The sequence below is a fragment of the Sordaria macrospora genome, chromosome 5, assembly GCF_033870435.1.
Source record: "Sordaria macrospora chromosome 5, complete sequence".
Lineage (NCBI taxonomy): Eukaryota > Fungi > Ascomycota > Sordariomycetes > Sordariales > Sordariaceae > Sordaria > Sordaria macrospora.
In genome coordinates this window covers 1,990,271-2,016,516 of record NC_089375.1, presented here as the reverse complement: position 1 = coordinate 2,016,516, position 26,246 = coordinate 1,990,271, and the positions used below count along the sequence as shown (strand labels likewise).

The window sequence follows — 26,246 nt, the reverse complement described above, 5'->3', positions numbered from 1 at the left end:
TTCAAGAACTCATAGGTTGAATCATTCTTTGCGCAAGATGGGAAGACCTCGAAGTCTATCTTCCATTCTTGTCGCCAATTTTACCTACCGACACTAACAACACTTACATCGCGAATCGGTACCCCCAATCTTCTCGACGATTTTACGAAAATGGCACCCAAACTCTGTAGAGTCTGTCGCGCTATTCCATCCTCCTTCTGGACTCAAGAGATCAGCCAAACCTCCAGCTTGGATCCCGATAATGAGCCCCCATCCGATTGCCCTCGAGTTAAACCCCAACTGCATAGGTGTATCGAGGAGATGGCCAATAGAGGATGTCAGCTCTGCCAGATCTTCCTATCTCCTCCTATCTCCCTGTTCTGGCCCTCACGCTCAACCCCGAAGTGGCCAGAAGTACCGTAGTGGAGCTATTGCGAGTGAAACCCGACACCGACCACGGCGGAGATGGCGAACTGTCATTTCGTGTTGGGGAGAGAGCGGTATCCTCTGGCTCGCGCTGCTACCAGGTTCCTCCTTTCTGCGGTAAGTCCCTTTGTTCCTATGTGCAATCAACCAAGCGGTGTCTAACGTAGGCTGTTTTTTTCTTCTAGCGCGTTTAGCACCTACGTCAAAGGACGAGCGATAGACAACCTTGTTCTGATGAAGCTTTTGATTGAAAATTTCAGGAAGAACCACGTTAAATACTCAGAGAACCTCACCGGCTTCTTACCCACCAGGCTGCTTAATATTCGTGCATTTGAACATGAGGGAAGTCTAGACATCAAACTCGTGCGTTTGAACACCAGCGACTATTTTGACGACAAGCAAGATGTTCCAAGTTATGTCACTCTCAGTCATTGCTGGGTACCGCCAGAGAAGCGACCGGTCATTACAACCAAGGCAAACTTAGAGGAGAGGATGACTTGAATACGCTTCGACGAGCTTCCACAAACGTTCAAAAGACGCTGCCCAAATCACCCGAGAACTGGATCCCAGCCTTTGGTACCTATGGATTGACTCCCTTTGCATTGTCCAAGACGACACAAAAGATTGGGCAAGAGAAGCTTTCGTGATGGCGCACGTATACAGCCAAAGCTCTATTGCCTTAGCAGCTCTCAGCTCTTTCGACAGCAGCCAATGGTGTAACCTCGTGGGCAACATCCAAGAGAAAGTCGGCACCATGATTGATATTGATTCGAAATACAGCATGAGTGATACCGGCTAGGGGTCTACAAGAATTCGTGTGACACAGTACAAGCCCCAGCCCTGGAGCGAGCACTACGCCGATTATGGCTACGGCTTCTTCACCACCAAGCAAATACCCCTTCGTTGGCGAGCCTGGGTCTTGCAAGAAAGGGAGCTTTCTAGAAGGAGCATTCACTTTGGCGCTGAGCAGTTGCTCTGGGAGTGTCGGGGAGCTGAAAGCCATTGCGCAATTGCCGTGGCTTACGAAGAACAGGGCATTGTATCATCGATACAAAGCAAATTTATGCGATCTTTATCCGACCAGATCGAGATGAATTCTCTGGTCACGGCGATGAAACATCGCTGGTTCTTGCTCGCGGAAGATTACTCCGTTCGGCAACTAACAAAGGAAACTGACAAGCTGCCCGCGCTATCTGGAATTGCGCAGTCGTACCAACAGTATTTCGGACCAGAAGCGGTCTACATGGCCGGGACATGGACTACGCACCTCCCTGAATCTCTGCTCTAGGCGATACAACAACCAAGCGATGACTTCTTCGCTGTCAGGGCGTCGACGTATATGGCGCCCCAGTTGGTGATGGACGTCAGTCAGGACGTCTATTTCGTATAGCAGTTTGCGTCTGAAAGAGGCGCCCGTCAACGACGTCGCCGATACCTCCACTATCACAGCAAAGCAATGTCATCCGGCAGACGAGCTCCTAGCCAGCCTCAAAGTCAAAGATATGAAAGACGCACCCAAATACGCACCCGACCTCTACGGTGCCTTAATTCACAACAGCTCCTACCTCCTTCTAACCGGGCCCGTCTTGTCACTATTGATGCTTTCGCGCTTTCACTTACTCGGTACGGCGATCAAGATATGACGATGAATGATCTGGTGATACTCGAAGGGGGAGAGATGGTGGGGGTTCTTCATCCTGATGTCCGGAGCGAGTTGGAGGGTTAGTGCCAGAAAAATGCAGGCGAGATGAGTGGAAGTCAGGCAATTGGAAATGGAAGAGGACCTAGTAGGCTGGTTTGCTTGGCTCTAATGGGAGAACCAGAAAGGGGGGAGACGGAAAGGCCTAGTCTATATCACGATATGGATGTAAAGAATGGAGAATTAGTTATGGGTCTTGTGTTTAGGAGGCTTGCAGATGCGGACGAGAGAGAGCAAGGTGGGGATGTCGAGTATGAGAGGGTTGAGTTGGCGAGGTGGATGAGGTTGGAGATGTTTAGGGAGGTGAAGGAGGGGGTTGTTAAGTTGGTGTGATGTTGAGGGATGTTGGTGGGTGGAAGAGACGAGTTGATCGACAGATGACGCCGTTCACAGTCGACATCAGCACGATAGCGACGCCCACATTCTTGATCGCGGTCTGCATTTCCGTCTTACACTCGGCACTGCTTGGCTCCATGTAAGCAACAAGTGTTCATTCGGAAAGATCTAAGTTTATCACAATATAGCTCCTGGTATCCGATTTGATGCTACCGGGTGGCTTTGTGTCAGAAAATATCCCGCGATAGCGTGCGTCAGCAAGCCCCTCACCACCAGAACTGTTTCGACAAAACTCACTACCATGACCTCCACCAAACTCTGGCCAAAAGAGCTCAACATGCTCTGTCCAAATTGCGAACACCTGTTTCCTCCATCCGGACCATGGCCTTGGGACGGAGATACGATTGGCAAATTCGTGGACGCCAAAGGGGAAATGTGCGAGCCTAGCGTCGAGGAGCTCGATGCTTCAGCAACAACGCATGGGTGTCATCTATGCCGAGCTTTTCTGGAATGCATTTTGCCCGGATCGTTGAAGTTTAACCGACACGGCTACCCTGCCTGGTTCGAACTCAACAAGGAATTCCGCTACAGTCTTTCCCTTTACGTGCCCCGGCATGACCCAAACCAACACTTTCGATCTGTTTCCTTGGGATTGACGGCAACAGGGGAGCGTAGATAGATGGGGATTCAAACAAGGGGGTTAACCATCTACAGAGCAAGTCCGGTGGTGTTATCCGGTGATGCAAACCCGCGCCGCTGGATCTTCAAAGAAGTTGATCCCCCGGCGCATTCCGAGGGGATTGAAGACGCCGAACTCATGGACGTCGATGTGGTTCAGCCAACGTCACCCACAACATTTGACCCTCTCGTCTTCGAACAGCTGCGAATATGGGTGGACGAGTGCACGCAAAATCATGAGTTCTGCAAGATAGCCACTTCCGGCCAGAATTCCATCTTTGGCTTTCAACAGACAATACGATTAGTCGACGTCGGACTCGACGATAGCTCTCCCATCCGTCTAGTAGAGGGTTTCAGAGTAAACAAGGTCTGGTGCAACACAATCAGTTACCAATGGACAGCGGACACACCAAAGACTAGTCTGAAGAGGCATAACAAAGCCGCTTACTCCCATACGGTTCCTACGCAGGACTGGCCCAAGGTCTACCAGGACGTCGTGGTCGTTTGTCGCGCCCTTGGTGTTCGGTACATATGGATCGACTCCTTTTGTATCATCCAGGATGATCTGGAAGATTGGAAAGTCCAGTCCTCAATGATTCAGGATATCTACTCCCATGGTTACCTCAATCTTGCCAATGTACTAGGGAAGCACGCCGACGGACTCGAAGTAAAGCGCGATCCTACGACTACTTCTCCCTGCATTTTATCTCGCAAGTTTGATGATGGTTCAACGGCATATTGGGGATGCATCGAAGACGGAAGCTGGCGGGAGCAGATCCAAGATGCACCGTTATACACAAGAGGATGGTGTTACCAGGAGCGCTTCCTGTCTGCAAGAACGGTTCAGTTTGGTCAGCAACTATATTGGGAATGCAGAGAGCAGTTTGATTCTGAGTCGGTTCCCTCCAGGAAGGCCTTTTATGACCTCAAGCATCCGGACCTCATGACCACTTTTGAAAAGGATAAGGAGAGCGCTAGTGGGGCGTTGAGTCCGCATGAGATTTGGAACACGGTCGTCAAGATTTACACCACCACCCAGCTGACGCAGCAATCCGACAAGTTGGTTGCCCTGAGGGGCGTCTTCAACCGCTTTTGGGAGCGATTTGAAGCCAAAGCCCAACAAGGTCGGAATCAGCAAAACATCGACTGGTGCATAGCCGGCCTCTGGAAGCGCGACCTCATCCGCCACCTCCTCTGGCGTCGCGAGACTTACCAACTTGATTCCATTCCCAACCCAGAAAGCTGGCCCTCTGAAGATGACCAGTTCAACGCCCGCGCAACCGAACTCCTAAACCTCTACCCCTCCTGGTCATGGGCCGCTTGTCCCTCTTACCTCGGTTTCGGCATCTGTTTTACTACGCAACCTAGTGATAAGGTTGAGGACATGATCGTCATTGAGAAGATTGTCCCTCTTAGCCATACACAAACCGACTACACGGCCTTCGATCGCTCAGCCCTCATCCTCCGCGGTCTTCTCTATGACGGCATCACCGCCATTGACATGGGCCAAGTTTTTTCCGACTGGGCTGCCAAAGCCGAATCTTCTGGAACCGTCAAGCACCATGCGCAACTTCTCCGCCGGTCTGCGTGGTGGGTACACTTTGATCGACCTTTACTCAGCCCTCCGCCTAAACCAGAAAAAGTGGGTGTCCTAATGATCAGGTTGGTGGGACTAGGCGAGGCGAGGCAGACAAGGTGGATGCATGGGCTTTTGGTGGAGTCATTGGGAGTAGGGGAAGACGGGTTGCCGACGTATAGACGGATGGGTTTTTTCTTGCTTAGGAGTAAGAGGGGGTTGATTCCGGGGGTGGAGTGGCCGGAACGGTTTGAGACGGGGGAGGAGGCAGAGACTGCGATTAAGGAGGTTAGGGAGAGGAGGAGGGCGTGGCCTTTGTTGAGGTTGGTTTAGGGGTTTGTAAACTTGGGGATCTGGGCGGGGATGGATTGGTATTATCATGGCGTTCGGACAGTTGAAGGATTTCGACCTCGATGTCAACAGAGCTGAGGGGTAGAGAGACTGAAGGCACTGAGCCGGCCACACTGATTATGGTGGTGGTCAAGGCAAACGGCTGGAGATCACGGGAAAAGCGTTGATCATAGGTTATAAACTCCACATCGACATGGAATAAGCACATACGACCATACCCACTGGAAAACTCGGGATCCCGTCCGCTCTCCCATAGATAAGCCAGTGAGGGCCAGACTAGTAGTTGGGTCGGTGACGACCAGCGAATCCCTGGTGTTGTATGTTTTTTTTCCCTTTCTTTTTACATCTTTTGTTTCTCCAAGCATCCTTTCGCATTCCCGTTCCCTTTTTACTCCGTGGCATTTGCTGATTGTTTATTTTGTATCACTGTCGGCTTTCTTACTTTGCAGAGATATTGTTCCATCAAGGCTCATTAATGAACCGCGTTTTATTGTACGCATTACACCGCACCGCACCGCACCGCACCGCACCGCACCGCACCGCACCGCACCGCACCGCACCTACTGCCAAATCCCATAATCCCAACCTGGCGCCGCTGGTCTCTCTATCTTCTCCTTGTGTCCATGGCCTCTTTTTACATCTTCTTCCATTCCATTCTCTCATCTGCTATCCCGTCCCCTTCTCATTGCCTCGGACCACCGCCACCACCACCACTTTGCGAATCAATCTCATGAACCGAGTTACTCCCCGGCATCTCTCCCCCAAAGAAATCCTTGGACTGATAGACGCTTGTTTTATGGACAAGTTGCTGCCCTTCGTGACTCCCTGTTGCATAGTAGTCGACACCGTTTGCGGGCGTCATAGTCAGCTCCTGCTGCTGCTGGAGCAGTGGCAGAGGTTTCCCCCCCGAGTCTGGTCCGTTCCTGTCGTTGTTATTCGTTTTCGCCCGCCGCCTCCGCCGCGCAATTTCTCTAAAGAGATATCCCAGAGCAGCGGCTACAACGAGGAAGAGAATGATGGAAACACCGATGCCGATGCCGAGGCCTATGCGGTTGGCAATACTAGGACCACCCCCATCACCTCCTCCTCCTCCTCCTCCTGATTCTTTTCCTGATGCTGGTGCGCCCTCGGTTTCCGTACTGTCGCCAGATGGTGGTGATGATGTTGTCGTTGTTTGGTCAGCGTTGGTGGTTGGGGTGGTGGTGGTTGAGTCGGGAGGAGGCGCGGAGGAGGTAATGTTGAAGTAATGGCTCATTGCGTCGGCGACCGTGGCGCCGTTGGAGAAAAGGGCGAATTGAAATACGTTGGAGAAGGAGAGGTTTTTGGCCGTATTGACGGTCCAGAGGTAGTCTGTTAGTTGGATATGGTTTGCTTGATCCAGGCGGCGGCGGAAAGCGAGAGTGTTAGTTGTTGTCCATCTATTTCTTAGGATTTCATGATCACCACCACCGCGTCCCGTACTCTTTATGATGAACCGTATTTATATCCAAAGAATAGAGATAGAGAGAGGGGTGCAGAACACATACGAGCAACATATTCAAAATCCTCCCCCTCCGCCAGCGGCACCTGGTACAGCACCAATGACGAGCGCACCATCCGGTCTTCGGTCCACTGCAACCACATCGTCGACCCGATCGGATAGACGGCATTTCTCTCGTCATTCCTATTCCCCTCCGGAGGCGGGTTGATGAAGGCTATCATCCCTGGCGTATCGTCGCTACCGCTACCAGCAGCAGCAGTAGCTAATACTTGTACGGGCTGGTGGTTCAAAACAACAGCAAGCAATAGAAGGAGTGTTATCCGTGTTGTTGTTCTCGACAGATTTGGTGGTGGTGGTAGTGACGGTGCCGAAGATCGAGTGTGGAGGAGAGAAAGCATACTTTCGTTTCGAATTGGTTTCGCCCCGTTTCCTTTCGCTTCATACCAAATGAAAAGCACACAAAAGTCAAAACCGTGTTGGTTTGCCAACAAACAGAACTCAAATGCGGGCGGGCGGCACGGGTTTAACCTCTACCTAGAGCTTTGTGAGGATGAAGCTGGATGAAGCCTCGTTTTGTCCCGACGACGACACACAGGAGAACCCGAACCCGAACCCGTCTGGTGGTTGTCTTAAGAGGACGGGTCTATCAGAGATTGAGTAAAGTGAAAAAAAAAAAAAAAAAAAAAAAAAAAAAAAAAACGGAAAGCCGAAAAACAAAAATCGAAGGGACATACATGTCTTTTGTTGCGCATTTGCATAAGGTAGGTACCTAAGCTCGAGGTAAGGTAGCTCGCCCAGGACATAATTCTTGAGATCTCTGGCCGTATCCTTGGCGGGCGATCAGCCAAATGAATAGACCAAATGAGTCTCAACAATTTTGTCAGGGACGAGGGTAGGTACCTAGGTCGGTAGGGTAGTAATAGGTAGGCTGGATATGAGGCTAGTCCTCTAGCAGTGTAGGTAGGTAGCATCAGGTCTCAGCTCAAATCAAACAATATTCCCATGTGCTCAAAGATTGATGCAGCGGCTGGCTCCGCTGCTCGTGGCGTCTGCCCCTGAATGGTTGGTTTTGCTTCTTCCTATATGAGAGCTAGTGTCAACTGCCAACGCCGGGTAAATTAGATGTAGGTATGCACTGTATGTAGTATAGGTACGTCGGCGATGTCAGTCCCCTGACCTGACCGGGGCGGTGAGTTAGTGTTAAAAGCTTTCGTTCTTTCTTTTGTCCTATTCCATATGTTTGACCAATACTCCAATTGTGCTTCACATTTGGAGCGGCGTAGAATTGAACGTTCAAAGGGGTCATATGCATCTCATCGGATCCAAAATTGCTACATCAAACACCTATCTTATTGATCGCACCTTCCCTCTGATTTTGGCCATATATGATATTATGTTCTTTCCTATTCCTGTCCGAATGGTATTACACCATCATCCACTTTTCATTCATTTCGTCATCAACACACGGAACTGAATCATTGTCTACTCCTTCCTTCACTTCATGGTCCTTCCTTCCTTCCCCCGAATTTCTAGGTATAACCCCTGGCCGGTCTCTACTTCACATCCATTCCCCTCTCAAGCTCTCAACCCCTACTCCTCCTCGCCCTATCCCAAGCAAAAGCGCTCCCCGTCGATGAACCAATTTCATAAACTGACGTCCCCCCGCCTCTCCCCGGTCCATTCCCCTGTAGTTCTCCCCCAAAGATATCTTTCGTCTGATACATGCTTCCCGCAGTATTCGCTGCGTTTCCGTTCCAAGTGTTGTTGTTCCCATTCCCATTCCCTGCTGCGTAAGCGTTATCGGGCGTCATAACCATCGTGGTAGAACCACCAAAACTCATGGCCATGTGATTGTGCGGTGTCTGCGGCTGCGGAAGTTCCGCCAGTGGTCCATTGTTGAAGTTCCGTCTTGGTCGGACCTTGAGAATCCAGTATGCGAAAGCGCCGGCGATGAGGAGGAAGACGGCGGCGGAAACGCCTATGCCTATGCCGATTGCTGCGGATGTCGACAGTCCCTTTTTGCCGTCTTCTTTACTTTCCAGGCCGATACCTGCTGCGTCCGTGCTGGCTGGCGGTGTTGGTGTGCTCACTGATGCCGTTGCTTGCGCGGTACCAGCACCAGTACCGGCGGTCGTTACAGCAGCTGTGGAATCAAGGACTGAGGCAGAAGTAGTCACTGGCAGACTTCCAGCGGAGAGATTCAGTGAAGATGAGGAAGACGCGGCGGTGATGTTGAAGTAAGAGCTCATTGCGTTTGGAGTCGTGGAGCCGTTGAAGAAGATGGCGAGTTGGAAGACGTTGCTGGAAGAAAGGTTTTTGGCGGTGTTGACGATCCAATCATAGTCGGTTATCTGGACGTGGTTTGCTGTGTAGGGAAAGGTGAGTGTTGGCATTACTGGCAGTTGTCCTCTACATTATCATCGTGTTGTTGTTGTCGTTTTCTACCTGTTCATCGCTGAATGTAGATTCGAAGCGAAAGAAAAGGGAAAAATAAAAATAAAAATCAACACCTACGAGCAACATACTCAAACGCCCCATCCCCAGGTATTTGATAGAGCACCAAGCTCGACCTAACCTCCGTATCCTCAGTCCACTGCAACCTCATGGTCGACCCAATTTTATACACGACATTCTTGCTGTTGTCCTCCTGCCTGAAGGGAGGTGGGTTGATGAAGGCTATTGGCGTTGCGGCTGATACTTGTACCGGTTTTTGTACGAGCAGCAAAACGAGTGTAACAAGGAGAGGAGAGGCGAAGGAAAGCATCGTGAACAAGTTGAAGCCGGTCAATGAACGGGCCTAGACAGGATGCCTATCTCAGGCATTGAAGAAAATGACTGTCTGTGTAACAAGGATTGAAAAGCGAGAGGCGAAACGGGGAGAAAAGGGAAGCGAGAGAAGGGGATGCGGGTTAGCAAGTCTTTATCGTCACATCGACTTACATCCCTTTCAGCGGTCCAGCTCATTTTCCCAGCGGCCGCTGTATGCTCGTGGCGTCGACTTGTAATATAACCGCCATCACATCTGCGCTGGTCTGCTGCCCTGGTTTGGGTTGGTTGCATCGGGGTTAAGCAGGTACCGACTGGCATTGGTTATCAAGTTTGAGCCTCGTTCTTACATACTTCCGTCTCGAGTAGAAGCGTCTTGCGCCCCCAAGGCTTGGCCATAGACGAGCATAGTCGGGGATTTAAAGTTTCAGCTCCCCGTCCTCCAGTCGAGTACATACTCGAGTGCTACTCGAAGGTGATAAGCGCGCTGTTTGTTGTGCCAAGCTTTCGGTCAACCTCCTCCATATGTCCAGTTGTAGGCTTATGATGCGGCGCAGAGCTTTAAAAGTGACAGCTTCGCCGCATGGCTACATTTTGCCAATCTCCTTTGCTCGTCCCCTGCATACTCGGGGGGTTGCGGTGAGCTTGGCCTGGCCGAGCCTTTTTTGCCCCCTCCCCACAGAGCCTTGGCCCAGCCAACTAAACCTATCCCCCCCGAGTATTATCTTCCTGGTGCACAAATGCGACGCAGCGTCACATCCTCGGACGAACCGGGATTCGTTTAAGAGGATGCCAAGGCTGGCAACACCGCTTAATTACATGAGACACAACATCACCACCCAAGCGAAAATGAAAGGTACTGTGAAACAGCTCGTTCTTCTTTGGTATCATTAGTTATATATGTACATGTGCGGTCGTTTCATCCTCGGACCAGCCAAATCTTTTGCATCCAAATGGCCCGTCCTTTTATCATGATCATCTTCATGACGTGAAATGCCCGTAAATATCCGAACCCATCCAACCGATCATGCAACCATGCAAGATGTGCCAAGTACGACCATCCAAATCATCGCAAAATAAATAATACAAATCCCACCGAAATTACCGATATGTCCATCTCAAATGAACCACCCGCTTATCGCACTCAGAAGAAAAGTCGACGAGGTCAAGGGTGACCACCTCTCAGCCCATGCACAAGTGTGCTATTAGTTCTTCTCGTCGTAGGTGGGAGGAGCCGCCTTCTGGCTGCTGGAGTCTTCGGAAGGAGCAGCCTCAATAGTCTCTCTCTGGGAGAAGACAGTCTCCTCCGAGTCGATGTGCCTGAAGGTGATGTAGAAGATGACGGTGAGGACACCACCAGCAATGGCGGGGCCACCGAAAATCCAGGTGAGGTAGGGATCGGTAACAACCGAAGAGCAGGCAAGACCGATGATATAGGCCACAGCCGTGGAGAACAGGTTGATGGCCGAGACAAGACCTCTCATGTTGGCAGGAGCGCGCGAGTAGGCAATACCATACGCAGGCACGTTGACGAACAACTCGGAAATACCGCCAACGGCAAAGGGGATGGCCAAGAACCAAATGCTGATGTCAGCGACACCGGTGCCAATTTTGCAGTCGCTGGAACCGTACTCGCCGCAAGGAGACTTCTTGTAGGCGTAATAGTTGAGCAGAGTATAACCCATACCGCCGAGGGAGGACATGGCCAAACCGGTGGTGATACGAGCAATGGGACCGTAGTGGATGTTGAACCGTCTAAGCATGGGGTACAAGCCGTAGTTGAGGACGGGAGCGGCGGCAATGATACTGAGAGAGTTGAAGTTGGAAATGACGTCGTTGGGGACACCATCCGTCTTCAACATGGTCGACAAGAAAGAGGCGGCGGAACCAAGACCGTTGTCGTTGAGGTACTGAATAGGGAAGAAGCAGAAGATGCCAGTACCCTGGAATGTACGGCGGACATCCTCAACGAACTGGTCGCTCCACTCAATCTTGTAAACACCCTCAAGGCCGGCAGCAGCAATGTTGGAAGGCTTGGCCAACTCCCAGAAACCGTGACGACCGAACTTCTTGAGACCACCGCGGCGGAAGCAGATACCGAGAATCTTGAAGATGTTGGGGAGATCGGAACCGCCGGGAGGGTGGAGGATAAGGCGCTTGCGGAGGAACCACAAAAGAAGGGGAAGAGGGAGATAGAGGATGAGAGGGATAAGGAAGGCGAGCCACCAGCCAATGTACTTCTCGGAGTAGGCAGTGGCAACGCCCATGAAACCACCAATGTTAATCATGAGGTAAAACCACAACATGACACGCTCAGTGGTAGCCTCGGGATCCTCGATGACGCGCTCTCCAGTCTTGAGCACCTTGATTATGGGCTTGGTGTTGGCAACCTGATCGAGGAGAAGGGGAGAAACATTGGGCTTGAACATGGCTGTGAGGAGTCAGTTAGCAGGGAGTCATTGGAAGCGATCTATAGAGGTTTCACTTACCAGCACCAATGGCCAGAATGTAGACCGAGAGGAAGTAGGGAGCCTTGGAGGTTCCATTGGCAAGGAGGTTCTTGGCACCGGCAACGACCATGAGAACATGGGCGATACCGAAGACAACGACACCCCAGCAAATAAGCTTGAAGCGGCCAGTCTTGGCGTCGGCCATCCAGCCGAAGAGGAGGGGAAGGGCATAAGCCAACATGGAGAAGGACTGGGTAACGGCGTTGGCGCTACTCTGGCCCATACCGAGGGCACCGGCCGTCATCTGAGTACCACGGGGAGGAGCACCCCAGCCGTTGCCGCCTTCAGGCAGAGGACGGTTGACATAGTTGCTGATGAGGGGCTGGACACCGTAGTAGGAGGCTCTCTCGCAGAACTCGACAATGCAAATCATATAAGCAATGATGGGGAGGCTGCCGGGCACACGGCGGAGCGTGTCGAGCTCCTCCTGGGTGGGCTTGCCCTCATAGTCCTCCTCGATGGGGATGTGCTTGTGCTGGGAGCTGGCCGTGTTGTGCTTCTCCAAGTCGTAGTTGGAGCTGCTATCAGCGGCCACGATCTCTGTCGTAGCTGTAGTGATTGCCATGTGTCAGTCTGATGGTTTCAAGTCTGCTGCGATGGGTAGTGATCTGGGGAAGGTGCAGTTTCCAAGGGAAGGTAACACTCGGAAATCGGCACGACGGAAGCAACCGTGTATATATAGGTAAACATGGAAAGAACATACTCATTGTGGAATTTTTGGTGTTGTTATCTCGTAAGCTGTCTCCAGTCGCTCCAGTAAAATTTTTGCCCTCTGGCCTCTGTTGTGGGCAGGGGAGCGGGAGCTTTGAGACTGGGTATGGGGAGCCTGTCAAGGACCGTTGACTTGGTCAAAGACGGTGACTCGGATGAGATGAACAATGAGTCGAGTCGAGACTCGAGATGGGGGATGAGGGTTCACAAAGAAGCTGGGGAAGCAAACATGGACTCGACGCGGGGGAGACGACGAGTTAAAAACGAGACGAAGTTCATTGAGCAGAGTCACATCGAGCGCACGCGACCACGAGGGCTCGACGAGGGCTAGACAGCACGACTGGGGGGCGACAGGAAGGCGTGAACCAGCAAGAGGATGTTGTCAGCACTGTCAGCAAGGGACACCACCGCAAGAGGGAAGGAGAGCACCGAGACCACTCGGCCGGTCGGTGGGATGTCCTTGATTCCCGGGGCTTGGCAGGTGGTGGAAAGTGGTTCCTTCTCAATCCTCCTTCCTTGTACGGCATGAAGCACCGTAGCAACTTCCCACTGGCGGCGCCGGGTCTGGAGGCCGGGGAAGGCGCGAGCCGTTTGACTGTTTCGCAGAGTCCTTATCGGTTGACGGAGTCGCCCTTTCACCGACAATCACTCGACAGTCTTCGGGCCTGTTCCACCCAACTGAGGCAAGATTGACAAATCACAGACCACACAGCCGGAACCATTTGCCGTCTACGTCCAGGCCAGCCGGCGTTGGTCTGTCCTGGTGGGGGACACAGTCACCTGAAGAGACGGTCGAATTAGCGTTGAGCAAGCAACGGACGGCGATGGGGTTGATGGAGACGACAGAAAGCCAAATGGATCGCTGGAGATGCCGTGGATCCGTGGAACCCGAAGTCTGCTGGGGATGAAGCCAATTGACTAGGTAGCTGACTGGATGGCGGATGGATACTGTATGGATTAACCCCGAGGTTGTTTTCTGCTTTGCGACACGGGCATCGATACGACTTGTTGCCTTCCACTTTTGTCGCCCGCGACGGGAGTCATCTTGATCACCGTTGATGTAATGGAAGACCATCAAGAACGATGTGGTTCCGGATCTCGGACATGGGCTGACAATCAACGTCTCTGATTGCACAGTTTATCCCACTCGTTCGACGTTGGGGATGACAGTGACTGGACTAGTCCTGGTCCAGGTCGACGCCTTGGCGTACATATGCAACTGGAAAGGAAACTCTGCACGCGACAGCTGCATACCTTATTTCTCGCATGATGGGTGATGCCTGTGTAAGAAGCGGCTGCGCTGTATATCCACACTTGTCGGCTAACAGTAGCGGGCTCGCACTGGTGACTGGAGTCTGGACGTACTACCTTACTCGCACCACGCTGGCGTGGCTGGCTTCATCCTGTCTCACAATTTTGCTTGGAAATTGTAGTTTATACTGCTATAGGACATGCCGCAATGAGCTTATTCCTGCGTCGGTATCGTTGAACATGGGGAGCGTGTTGGTTTTTTCGCAGATGACCAACAGCGTCGGGTTTTGTGTGCGATATTTCCTTGTTTCTTTATCGCGGGGACCCCGGCTTGCTTCCAGAAGATTAAAAGGACTGGCCATGAAATGACCCGATCCCGTTCCACCTTCGATTTGTGACGTCTGTTCTATCCTGTTGGTCAGCTTCTTTTCTTTTTTGAATGGCGAAACCAACATTGTTCGAACGCCGGTTACAATGATGAATACTGAAGGGTTGGGTTGGGCAAATGGCGGGAACACACCGGACGTTAACGCAAATGCCGAGTTGCGTCACGAAGTGCTACGTACCTCAGGGGCAAAGGGCGCTACTGCACGATGGCTTTCTGTTAGTGCAGTGCCAGTTTGCTGTGAGCCAATGGGAGAATAACATTGGTCTGGCTTGGCATATCCACTTCTCTCTTGAGGCTGCCTCGGCCGCATCTCTTGGCATTGACAACCCCCCCGTCTTCCACGACCGCTCCTCCCAGTGCTAGGCCTTTTCCACCCGCCCACTTTCCCGTGACTTGCATTCAACAAGTCCGACATGTTGGATTTTCCACACACAAATTGCAAATCTGTTCATCGCATCTTTTCCTCTTGTGTTTCTTTTGGTGGGTGCCTCCAGTGGAGACAGACAATGGTTGTCAGCCCTAACCGATTTTGACCCTTCAATTTAACATTTTCCCTGCCTGTACCGGTTGATTAATGCCGTCGACCCTTTCAAGCCGAACTTTGAGCGAGAGCAACAAGCATTGAAGAGTGCGGGGTGTTATTACAATGCCATTATTGGTGCGCTTTGCCATTCAGTCTGTCCCGTTCGAGTTGCCCTTTCCAACATGCAAAGACATGGCGGAGCAAGGGTCGGCCGGTGCCGTGTGCCGGTCACGGTGTTCGCATGGCGAGCAGCAGCTCTCTCTTGTGCCGGGGAACATGACTGGAAGAAGAAAAAGGCGCGAAAGAGATCCTCACCTTTTACCTCATCAAAACTATTCGGCCCTTCCATTCGCCGAAGGTCATCAACCGACCACAGTGTGGACGGGCAATCCCTTCTCCGCGGTCGACAGGCTCAAAGACTTCACAAAGCTTCACCAGCACAGTCCGAATGGAAAGCGTCCATTGTCCAAAGAGAACGGCTAGAGACGGGATGATGATTCACGATCAACACTATTAGATCTCGTTGCCATCCTACGACATCATGTCATGCCATGCCAACTTAAACTTCTCTGTCCTTTGCCTTCCCGTCTCGATAGACTTCTTCGAGATCTTCAGTTTCCCCGGAACGCCCCATATCCATTCGACGGCAAGCGACCAAAAAGAAAAAGAAAAATCGGATCCGACTCCATCATGATGCCAAGAACCCCACTCATGAAATCACCACGAGTGCACAAGGGCCTGCCCATGGTCCCCTCTTAAACCTTTTATCCGGCGGCGACTCGACTCTCATCTATTCCATATCCCTTGGCCTTTCCCCACGACTTTTGCTTATCAGCGGTCTCGTTCCGTCGACACGATGCCGGCTGTACACGGTCCTACACGGTCCTCATCGGCTGTACGCCACATGGGCGGAATTCAAATGGATCTGATCATCAAGTGCCAAGACATACATGACTCTTGTGCACCACAACACCAAAGCAAGGGGTGGTGATGCTGTGTTGGTGGTGATGCAGCAGCTTCATGTCGACAATGGACAGACAGACAAGTTGTCGAAATAAGCTATCCCGACTAGTTGGTTGGTTGCCGCGCCACGACTTGTCATCCGAAGCTGTCAAATTCAAACCGATCTCTTGGCTTCCATTTTGGGCCGCGCTACGACTCCTTCGCCTCGACGTTCGGCGCATGTGCGTCCAACATCAACGTAGGCGAGAGCGGGAGCCAAGATCAGCTTGGCATGGCGCCGAGCGAGGTTCGTGTGAACCAACGGCTTGGTAACGACGACAAAGTCAGACGGAATGTCAAGATACATCGAGACATGTGAGTCACCATCTGGAGTTCCAAGTCCGGATACCACATGCAAGACATGCATGGTCATCTCCTCCATATCCATGTGGCACTCCGTCCTCGGCCGCGCGTCAAAATGCAGGAACAGATACGAGGAGAATGCATTCATCCTTGACGCTGGATACATACGCGATGGAGATGGACTGTTGGATTATATCCGGTGCACCAAACAACTCAGAACATTACACCCCGACATCGGAGACCACCAAGCATCTCGGCATCCCAAAAGGACCCAAAACCCACAGATCGCCCCTGACCGGCTAAATAGATACTGCTCGATATACTAGAAAGATTATGCTAACTCCGGGCAAAGTATCCCCCCTCTCGTCCTAACAGACTGAACACGTAGCAGTCAACCGCCAACAGTCAAAGCCAAGACACCTACACCTACAAGCTACACCTACACCGGCTTGGAAGCCCACCCCAGCGTCGGCGTCTCGCCTCCATTAAACACCACATACGCCGCCTTGAGCGCCACGTCGCCAAAGATATTGATGCCCACCCCCGCGCTACTCTGCAGGCCACCAAAGCAGGTCGCGCTCCCGTCCGTCACCGGTCCGTAGTTGATGAAGCGTCCGGGAATCGTGATCTTAGCATCGGCCGTCACGCCAAAGGTGAAATCCGGAATGGTGGTTGCGCAGGGGAACACCCACCCGCCGTACGACCGGCTGTTTTGTGCACCGGCGATCTGCTTGTAGTACGCCTGCAGGATGGCGTTGGGCAGGTACACGAGCGTGGTGCCCGTGTCGGCGATGTTGACGATGGGCTGCGAGACGAAGGGGGCGGAGCCGACTTGGTAGCCGGTTGACGTCCAGGTCCAGTAGCCTGGGTTGGTGTTGACGGGCACGTAGGTGAAGTTGCCTGTGTGCTTGGCTGGGTCGATGAAGCCGAAGTCGTATGTACCGGCTGTTGGGAACGATGATTTTGTTAGTGACGGGACGAAATAGGGTTCAGATCTACGACATGGTTGTTCGGTTAAGGTCACCGAGCTCCGGCAGATTGTTGCGATTCCGGTTTCGGAACCCCGGAGTGTTGGAGGACCCCGGTACTTCCCCGGGTGGTGACGACACATTTCCATACCCTCCGACTTTAAGAGGGATATATAAAGAAAGTGGACATCTTCAGGACCGAGGAGCCAAAGCAGATCGCCAAGTGTGATCCAATCCTGCCCTACCAATCCGAGCCGAACCGATCTGACAGCCAGCCCGGCTGACTTCACAGCCACCAATCCTCACCAGCCCCGTCCAGCCCCACCAGTCACCACCACGAGTCAATCGAAACCGAAAAAGAGAAAACAACTCACCAGCATTGAACTTCAAATCCACCGCAAACAGCGGCGCATCCAACTTGCTCTTCACATTATCAAACCACGTCTTCTGCGCCGTCGGGCTGACAGTATTCAAGCTCGAGAACCCCAACCCAACCAACCCATCGATCGCCGTCTCCGCCGTAAAGCTCTGGCTGACCTGCTGCGCCGTCTCCACCGCCTGGTCCTGCACCACCAAGCCCCCGATAGTCACACGATCCAGATAGACGTTGCCCCTCGACGCCGACCCGTCGCCGTACGTGATACTCCAGCTGGCGCCGCTGAGCAGCTTGGCCGTGGTGGAAGTGTTGGGTGAATAAACTTCCTGTCCGGATATTTGCGCTAGGGGGAGGGAGCTGGAGAAGACCCAGAGGTCCGAAGAGCCCGTGTCGAAGTCGAGATTCAACGTCTGCGCGGGCGTGCCGATGGAGACGGGCGTCACGTAGGCTACGTCGTACTTGTCGATGGGGACGGCGGCTGCTGAGCCTCTATCTCTGCGTCTGCGTTGGTCTGGCGCCGGGGCCTTGGAGTGGGTGAAGACGCGGTTGAGGACGTCATCGGTGGAAACGCCAAAGTGGACGGCGACGGCTTGGACGAGGTAGTCGGGCACCTTGGCGCCGTATTTCAGGTAGGTCTTGTAGACGGAGACGGCACCGTTGAACTTGTAGTTGGGATTGTGCTTTTGAGAGACCGTATATTTACGGCTGCTGAGTGGCAGTGGCGGCACTTCCGACGGCTCCCGAGCCTCGATGACGGTGTTGCCGATCCGTGGTGGCAGGGCGGAACCGAGGCCGGCAGAGGCGAGGACGGTAGTGAGGAGGAGGTTGGTGAGGGCTACCATGGTGACTGACTACCCAAAGATGCGTTGTGACACGACGGCGTTGAGGGGTGATGGTTCCAGAAGTTGACGGGCCTCGAGACTTATATAACGACTAACCAGCGCGAAGCAAGCGAGTGAAACGACGGAATTTCAACAACAGGGAAGAAGACCGAAGACCGGACGACCAAAAAAAGGAGGAGGGGGCAACTTCTGGAAGATGACTATGCCTGCGATGGGAAACTGTCCGGGGTCGAAGAACCTTATCTATGTGACCTCAACGGGAGCCTGACATCCAGTCAAAGAAGCTCCAAGGTCCCTCTCGCATGTACGCAGTCTGTGCCTTTCCGAGTCCGCACTTTATTCTTCCACTGCACTCTATTTCCGGGACAAAGAAAAAAGAAGCTGTGAATTAACCGCTTGGTCAATCCAATCAACAACCCCTGGGGAGTACAATACAGCCCTTTACCACCGTACACCGTGTTGTACAACAACGCAAAGTTCGAAGTTCACACTGCTTCGGGTGACACAGGACTCAGGGAAACGAATGGAGCGAGCCAAGGGTCTTGAAGCTTCTTTTTCTGAAACCCCTGCAATACGAGACGCGTGTAGATGAAGAAGGGCGTTTTCCAGGACGGGATATGTATGCCTACACTAGCGTAGGCATGCCGTGAGAAGGTTCAGACATGAAGCCTATTCCGAACGAGCGAGTGGATGCCCTTCACTTTATGAAGAGCCGCCTTGGCAGCGTCCCTTTACGTCGCAGCCTCTCCGCGATAGCATCTCTTGGCTCGTTGGGGAGAGATTAAAAGAGTGAGGTTACACATCTTCTTGTGTTGGTTGGATCGACGCGGCACGGATGAAGGATATGGAAACTACTTTACCTGAAGATAGTGGCGGCTGTCGTGGTGGTGCTTGGCTGGACGTTCGAACGTCGCCCGCGCCGTTTTCTGCCACGGTCTTTCTTCTCTGGCCATCGCCCACCTATAGTCCTACACACCACACCTTTTTTCCCCTCTGCCAGCCACTCAACCTCAACACCGTCCGCCTCACCCATCTTTTGCGTTGCGTTGATTCGAGACGGAGTGGCTTGCATTGGATGTAGTGTAGTGTAGTGTAGTGTAGTGTAGTGTAGTGTAGTGTAGTGTAGTGTAGTGTAGTGTAGTGTAGTGTAGTGTAGTGTAGTGTAGTGTAGTGTAGTGTAGTGTAGTGTAGTGTAGTGTAGTGTAGTGTAGTGTAGTGTAGTGTAGTGTAGTGTAGTGTAGTGTAGTGTAGTGTAGTGTAGTGTAGTGTAGGGTATATCTGTTATGCCGGTAAAGCAAAATGGTAGACAGGCACTGAAATCTCCATGGCCTATCGTTGCCGTCCCGATTTGGTTGGTCGGTTGGTTGGTTTGATTTGGTTGATTCGTTGGTACGTAGGTTGGCCGGTTTGAGGCGAAAACCCGACGTTACGTGAACGACAGGTCGACAGGTCGACAGAACGGCAACTCGCAGAGAGCCATCAACAACTCCCTCACCTGAGGACGGTTAGATACACGACGACACGACATAAAGTTACCTACGTAGAGTAAAGTAGCGGTTACGCACCCGGAGAACGTCTCGATGAATACGTGATTTTGCACGTATGTGCCAGGATGTCAGGATGTCAGAATGTCTGCAGTCGCAAGCAAGCTTGCCGTTCAGCGGACAGCGGCTGAACACGCTGTTTGTTTGTACGACTTTCTTTCTGTGCTTCCGCTTCCGCCGATGAGAAGAGAGAAAGAAAAAAGGGAATAGTGTAGGACGACAGGGCACGATGCTCAAGGCAGGGAGGCGGGCCGCAGGCATCAACGTGGGTGACAAGGGGTGTTACTCGATCCATTCGGTGTTCCTTCTGGTGTTTCATTCCAAGGTTTCGTTTCGGAGTTGAGTTCAGTTTCTAATCGAAACAATCTGCAAGGTCGAGGTAAGTCAAACATTCCAAGTTCAGACTTCAGAGGCGAGGGACGCTGAGTGTGTTTGATTGAGAGTGAGAAGAGCCAGGCGGACAGGCACTGAATTGGACTGAACTGAACTGGTCTCACTCGACATTTCCAGCTGCACGTACGGCTGACGACGGGAGGATTGAATTGAACTCGAAGAAGGAAATGGAAAAGGTTTGGGTCGGTTCGGTTCGGTTCGGTTCGGTCGGTGCCCTCCGACGAGATTGATGTATTGCTGTTTTTTGTTCACAGAATGGCTGTGTTTTTCTCGAAGGAGGTTTCGGCAAGCGGCTTGAACTAGAATTGGAAGGTGCCGTCAACCGTGAATGTCGGCATGGCTCACGCACTGAGTGCCCGGTCTCGCTTCTGTCTCTTGAAGTTGATATGAGAGAAGGAGCAAGGCGACTGACGCCATCGAAGCCTCGAGATTCATTAACTCCCTCACTCCTTCCCAATCTATCCAAACAACCCCAATCTCGTCGCTTCCAGATCCAGATCCAACCACCCACCTGTCCTCCCGTAAATCGCCATATCCGAATCCACTTCCATCATTTTCGCAAATCGGGTAAATGGCGTTCATACCACCTCGTACTGTATAGTACCACGACAGCGAATGCATGGACACTACAGTACCTTTATATTACCACGTGGGGCCTCTTTGCTCCGGCAGATCTGCACCACACCACGTCTTGTGGTTGCCGGTCGGTACCAGTGTTTGGATCGATGACGGATGTTGCGAGTGCAGTGTGCGATGTGCGAAAGTGTGGTCCCCGATGACGGAATGAAGCTTGGGGGCTTGGTGGCTTGACCGTTGGATCTTGACCGTTGAGATTTTGAAGCGAGATGCGATGCGCCGCGATTGGTTGAAGATCTCGTAGTTTGGTCGGCCTTTTCCGAGTTCCATTATCTCACGAGAGTTGACCGTCGCTTCGTCTTCCTATCTACCTTAACCTAAACCATTTATTCCCCCGAGGCGCTCGTTATTCCCAAGCGCGGCCACTACACTACCATCCATCGTCACCTACTTTATGAAGCAGGTCCCACTACATAGTACAGTACAAGACACCATTCGGAGACATTCGCAGCAATCAACATCATTCCAGTTGCATTGAACCAAAGGAAGAGATTATACTATACCCCCATTCTTATACCTTTCTTCCTCACGCCTTTCCCTCCCCGCCATTGTGGGTTGTGTGTATTGCGACGTAAACAGAGGGGTACATCAAATCTTATCACGCAATCTATTCGCGACGTTCGAGTCCGAGGACGGAAGAGACACGATTGCCCAACGGCGGGAAAGCAGGCAAGCGAACGACCCCGGTCAGGATCTCGGTAGCCCGCCCGATACGCTTACAATAAGCCATTCCACTTCATACTTATTGTTTGCGCCATCCATGGTTCGCGGCAATGCTACCGGACGGGATGCAGATCCGTTGGCTAACTGGTGGCTTTTGAGGTTTGCCGATTGACGACGGAATGGGTGGATGTCGTGAGGTGCAGTACCCCGCTGGTCGTTCGAGGAACCGTGCAGAAGAACCGTCGAGGAACCGGTTTAGTAGAAATTCTTGTTCGGGTTGGGGAATGCGCGAGGGAGAGAAACGAAAGTGTCAAACCGAATAGTTTGAATTGCAAATATATAGTTACATGGTGAAAGTTTGTTTGTTATCTTGGTGGAAAGGTATGCTCGTTGTTGGATGTTGATGAAGTGATGTGCAAAACATGTCGCCAATAGGGAACCATCGAGTAATCACCACAGCAAGAACACCGATGTAAGCAAATAACGATCAGCCTCGGAAAGACCGCGAGAACATTCCACACGAACATAAGGTATGTAACAAAGAAGCAGAAGAAAAAGAAAGCGATGAGAATAACCAACTGAGAGAAAAAAATAAAATAAAAAGATATGATTTGGTTCTCGCAACCTCCCTCGGTAAGGATCGAACTTACAGCCTCCAGATTAACAGTCTGACGCGCTAGCCAATTGCGCCACGAGGGATTGAATTGCAACCAATCCTGATTAATGGTTAGTGCTCAGAATCTTGGCCTTATGAACCACCAAAACAGCATCTTGCACCCAGCACCCAAAGTGCAATATACATTTAATTCAGCCATCTCGCACAGCCATCTCGCATACCTACTCTTCAATCTTCACCGGTATTCACAACATGTTCACACTCCACGATGACGAACTGTTTGCAGAAACTGCTGGTAATAATCCGCTTCTTTCATTCCATCATCAAATCTCATCTCTTGTTCTTTTCGCCCATTCATCCATTCATTCCCACCCCCCCCTAAAGCAACTAAAACGATAATCCGCTTGATGCTCCTCTCTCCATATTGGCGTGTGAAATGTGGTATAGCAATGATGATGTTCTCAGTAAGGTAGCTAACAAAGGAAAAGTCGGCGGGCTCCGAACGCGCAATGAGCGCGAGCACGCGTGTGCGTGTGGTACTAACAAAGGCAGAAGAGGAAGAGAAGAAAGAAAAGAAGGTGATGAAAAAAGCGAAGCAGCTAATACACAACCAACCAACCCCCCTACTCCCATCCAGCTCCCCGAATTCCCTGCAAAGATTCATTATACACAATGTGCCAAAAGAAGGCCCCAGTCATATATCCCCATCCTCTCGAAGCGTGACGCGGACAGGCAACTACCTCGCATACACCTTGACCATGCCGTCTCCACCACTGCTAACTACCCATCTTCCGTCCTGGCTCCATACCACGGCGCAAACACCCTCACCGCGCATCGACCTGTGGCAAGTCATCTCTTGCGTGCATGACCTTGTTTCGAGGGACCAGAACCGCAGTGACATGTCGTGACCGGCGCTGACGAGCTCGCGGCCATCGGGGCTGAGGGAAAGGCTGGAGACAGACCCTGGATGGGCTAGCATGTTGTATGTGCATTGACCTGAGAAAGAGTTAGGTTTTGGACACATATTGTTTCCATAAGACAACAGACTTACCGCTATTGGCATCAAAGAACCTAATGTAGCGATCTTCATGGCCAGAAATGATGGTACCCTCCACGCCAGATCCCGCCATCGACCGACCACCTCCCGTAGGTCCGCCACCACTTTCATCTTCACCACCGGGGCCTTGTGTTTGATCCAATCCAACGGTTGTCGCTACAACAGCATTCACGGCGGTGTTGTTGGTGCCGTCGTATGTATCCAAGCTTGCCATCGTTCCAATCTCCTCTCCGCTACGGGTATCGTAGACAATAATGGCGGCATCCGCATAGCTGACGGCAAAGGTCTCGCCATTGGGGCTGAGGGCAGTGATGCAGGTCGGGCTTGCCTCCGAGTTGGCCCGCTTAATGGTATGCACAAGCGTATGGTGGAAGGGCGAGTTGGATGCCGTGGTCGGCTGTGGTGAGCTGGGGAATGCGGAGCCAGAGCTCATAGAGTTGCCCCTGACACGTCCACCTGGCCCACGACGACCCGGTCCTGGTTGAGGAGATGTGAGTTGAGGAGGTGCACTGACAGCCCACACCTTGACAGTACCATCCGCCGCTCCAGATACCAACAGAATCCTATCGGGTGGACCATGGCTGTTGGTCTGACCGAAAATGGCACCCAGGTTTGTGGGCAAGACGCAAAGCGCCCAGACAGCGTCAGTATGGCCATCTAGGGTGGCCTTGGGATCAACCCTTCCTCTTTCCCATACGCGAATCGTGGCATCTTGACCACCAGAGAAGATCCAACCATCACCCTGAGCACGACCGCCGGTAGAGAAGTTGGGGGATGGCGACCAGGACGCAAGAGACAACACAGCCCCACTATGGCCGCGATGTGTAAAGTCCGCCGCAACATCAAGATCTCCATCAGCATTTCGTTGACCAATGTGCCTGTCAGGAATGTGGAACCTCTTGACCAAGCCGTCGTCTCCCGCTGTGCAGATCTCAGGCTCGCCAGGGCTGCCGCCGCCAGAAAAGATGACTGTCCGTACCACATCCAGATGGCCACGCAAGCCGAAGCGGAATTTGAACATTGTACCCTCTGCCTTCTGTTGAAGAGACCCAAGCGAGAGCTCGTGCTCTGCGCTCCTCCTGCGCGCCATACCGCTCGAGCTCTTTCTTCGGTGGGAGAGCGCTCCACGGTTAGGAGACTTGGTCAGGTTCTCGGCGCTAGGGAAGGCATCGGTGTCAGGCCTGCTAGAAAATGACTGTTGCGGGGTTGGCTGTGGCATCGCGTTAGGATCCTGGAAGTTGGATTCGTTAAAGTCCCATGCATCCGTGGTCGAGGCGGACTTTGGCACAGCCGGTTCACGTCCATCTCCCCTAACCATCGGAGGCGCCTTGCTGAGTGCGGAAGTTGGCTCTTCGACTGGCTGAGATTGCATAGAAGCTGACCAGTCGGGGGTTTCACCACTCTTCAGAATATCGTGTAGCTGTTGTCCTCTAGACGAACGCTCCATGGGTGCTCCTTGCGCTAGCTCGCCATATCCCTTCGGTGGCTGGTTGGTCTGCGGTCGTGGGCCGACTGCATGCTGTTGCTGTTGCGGTTGCTGCTGCTGACTCTGCACAGCGGCAACATTAGTGGCATTAGCAGCAGCAGCTTGCTGGGCAAGCAGGTCCCGAATTTGACTTTGTTGAGATCGCTGGTAAGACTGCTCCAGCTGCTGGTTCAAGGCTTCGCCCTCACGGAAGTCGTCTAGGATAGGCAGGGGCGGGGATTCTCGTGGTGGCTGTGGGTTTGCTGGTGTAACCATCAAATAAGTAAACTCAGCTTGGCACTGATCGAGGAAAGTCTTGAGTTCGTTGCGCGCAGATTCGTCGTCTGGAGGACCGATCTCGACGTTCTCAGCTTCGTTAGGGGCTCCAGAGAGTTTTGTGTTTGCTGTGAGGGTATGTCAGAACCTGCTAACAGACAGGATAACAAAGTTGTGCTTACGGCGCAGCTTTTCCTGTATGAGGGCGGACCGGTCAAGCTTGGTCTTGTTATCCTCCGCCTCGGCCTCATCCTCAACTCCCTTCTCTTTACCACCAGACTTTAGAGCAGCGCTCTGCTCCTTTACCTTTTTTTCGAGTATCGAGACATATCTCTTGAGTGCCTTTTGTGTCGCGTCTGCTCTCCTGGCCTGACCCTCGAGGTTCGCTATCCTCGCCCGCATCTCCTGCTTTTCGATCTCCCAGGCATTGCGGTCGCGCTCATGACGGTGCCACTCTGTCTGGAGGAAGCGCATGACACCTGTATGACGGAGCGTTAGCTTTGATGACCGAGCAGTTTTGGTTTTTAGTTCCTGAATCGACTGACTAACCTTGGAGTGTATACTCGGTCGCGGGCGGCTGACCAGAGCCATTGCCCATTACCCCGCCCATCTCATGACCCGCGCCAAATGAGACATGAACGCCGTTGGTGCCCATAGTTGTGCGGTTGTCGTTGGTCGAAGCGACAGACGAAACCTGTGAAGCTATCGCGACAAGCAAGAAGCGAGGCTGACGTTGGCCGGTCGGCGGCTAAGCAAATCGAGGGGCGGAAGCGATTGACGTGGGAGATTCCAGCCGGGACGATCGTCAGAGCGCACAGCGTCAACAAGTGCTGAGCTGGTGAGGGACCGCGTGGACCCTCGTCTCCCCGAATCGGTGTTTGCGGTGTGGTGGTAGGTAGTCGGGCTGCGTAGTTCGAGGCTAGAAAAGCAAAGCAAGAAGTGGCAGCAGTTGGGGCAATCGAGAGGTCGTAGTCGCCGTAGTGTAATCGAATGCGATCCGTCGTTCGTCTAGCTACGTATCTGCGTGTGCCCTGGCCGTGGTGCCCTGGTATTAGAAGAGAGTGAAAGCCACAAAGGGGGGTTCCGCCGTCGATTGATCCGCGGCGGCTTTGAAAAAGCGGGAAGTATGACCCTGATCTGCAAAAAAGGCCCTGGTTGCGTTTGGGTATGCTAAGACATCGGATAAAAAGCGAAGACGTGAAAAGAAAAAAGAGATGATGGCAAGTCCCTGGATTCGCGGTTGTGGTGGTTCAACCAAGGTTATGATGCGCGTAAGAAGCACTGGCACTCCAACGAGCAAAGTGGGCTGCCAGCCCAAAGACTCGAGGCAGATAAACGCACAGTGTCGTTGGAGAAGGAGCTCACCACTTGGCGACTGCCCGCTGCACTGCGCTGCGACTGCTGTAGCGACAGGATGCAGCGACTGGCAAG

At 52.5% G+C, this 26,246-nt stretch overlaps 5 protein-coding genes and 1 non-coding gene across 6 annotated transcripts; 1 reads left to right on the top strand and 5 right to left on the bottom strand.

Annotated features, from left to right (window-relative positions):
* Positions 1-3,119: 3,119 nt before the first annotated feature.
* Positions 3,120-5,027, top strand: SMAC4_08790 (uncharacterized protein; the record flags this gene model as incomplete). Its single annotated transcript, XM_003345388.1, has 1 exon — positions 3,120-5,027. The coding sequence occupies one exon, from the start codon at positions 3,120-3,122 to the stop codon at positions 5,025-5,027; it is 1,908 nt and encodes a 635-aa protein (XP_003345436.1).
* Positions 5,028-7,894: 2,867 nt separating this feature from the next.
* Positions 7,895-9,853, bottom strand: SMAC4_08791 (uncharacterized protein). The gene is made up of 2 exons (XM_003345389.2): positions 9,040-9,853; positions 7,895-8,890 (listed from the first exon to the last, which is right to left on the bottom strand). The coding sequence occupies exons 1-2, from the start codon at positions 9,287-9,289 to the stop codon at positions 8,109-8,111; spliced, it is 1,032 nt and encodes a 343-aa protein (XP_003345437.2). The 5' UTR covers positions 9,290-9,853; the 3' UTR covers positions 7,895-8,108.
* A 264-nt stretch (positions 9,854-10,117) lies between these two features.
* SMAC4_08792 (uncharacterized protein) lies at positions 10,118-12,585 on the bottom strand. Its single transcript, XM_024655579.2, has 3 exons — positions 12,505-12,585; positions 11,781-12,350; positions 10,118-11,722 (listed from the first exon to the last, which is right to left on the bottom strand). The coding sequence occupies exons 1-3, from the start codon at positions 12,506-12,508 to the stop codon at positions 10,497-10,499; spliced, it is 1,800 nt and encodes a 599-aa protein (XP_024511454.2). The 5' UTR covers positions 12,509-12,585; the 3' UTR covers positions 10,118-10,496.
* A 3,350-nt stretch (positions 12,586-15,935) lies between these two features.
* SMAC4_08793 (uncharacterized protein) lies at positions 15,936-18,748 on the bottom strand. Its single transcript, XM_003345391.3, has 2 exons — positions 17,322-18,748; positions 15,936-16,924 (listed from the first exon to the last, which is right to left on the bottom strand). The coding sequence occupies exons 1-2, from the start codon at positions 18,163-18,165 to the stop codon at positions 16,419-16,421; spliced, it is 1,350 nt and encodes a 449-aa protein (XP_003345439.1). The 5' UTR covers positions 18,166-18,748; the 3' UTR covers positions 15,936-16,418.
* A 3,278-nt stretch (positions 18,749-22,026) lies between these two features.
* SMAC4_13810 lies at positions 22,027-22,100 on the bottom strand. The gene has a single exon. It is a non-coding gene; the product is annotated as a tRNA-Asn (tRNA).
* A 213-nt stretch (positions 22,101-22,313) lies between these two features.
* Positions 22,314-26,153, bottom strand: SMAC4_08794 (uncharacterized protein). The gene is made up of 4 exons (XM_003345392.2): positions 25,365-26,153; positions 24,998-25,294; positions 23,069-24,943; positions 22,314-23,013 (listed from the first exon to the last, which is right to left on the bottom strand). The coding sequence occupies exons 1-4, from the start codon at positions 25,468-25,470 to the stop codon at positions 22,754-22,756; spliced, it is 2,538 nt and encodes an 845-aa protein (XP_003345440.1). The 5' UTR covers positions 25,471-26,153; the 3' UTR covers positions 22,314-22,753.
* Between the last annotated feature and the right edge of the window lie 93 nt (positions 26,154-26,246).

Excerpts from the sequence above, each read along its gene's own strand:
- SMAC4_08791 (XM_003345389.2), bottom strand. The coding sequence starts at position 9,289 with ATGCTTTCCTTCGCCTCTCCTCTCCTTGTTACACTCGTTTTGCTGCTC. Across the intron at positions 8,891-9,039 it reads GGCGTTTGAGTATGTTGCTC|CAAACCACGTCCAGATAACC; the intron begins GTAGGTGTTGAT and ends TTCCCTACACAG.
- SMAC4_08792 (XM_024655579.2), bottom strand. Across the intron at positions 11,723-11,780 it reads CATTCTGGCCATTGGTGCTG|CCATGTTCAAGCCCAATGTT; the intron begins GTAAGTGAAACC and ends GACTCCTCACAG.
- SMAC4_08793 (XM_003345391.3), bottom strand. The coding sequence starts at position 18,165 with ATGGTAGCCCTCACCAACCTCCTCCTCACTACCGTCCTCGCCTCTGCC. Across the intron at positions 16,925-17,321 it reads GGATTTGAAGTTCAATGCTG|CCGGTACATACGACTTCGGC; the intron begins GTGAGTTGTTTT and ends CGTTCCCAACAG.
- SMAC4_08794 (XM_003345392.2), bottom strand. The coding sequence starts at position 25,470 with ATGGGCACCAACGGCGTTCATGTCTCATTTGGCGCGGGTCATGAGATG. Across the intron at positions 25,295-25,364 it reads GACCGAGTATACACTCCAAG|GTGTCATGCGCTTCCTCCAG; the intron begins GTTAGTCAGTCG and ends TCCGTCATACAG. Across the intron at positions 24,944-24,997 it reads CATACAGGAAAAGCTGCGCC|CAAACACAAAACTCTCTGGA; the intron begins GTAAGCACAACT and ends ATACCCTCACAG.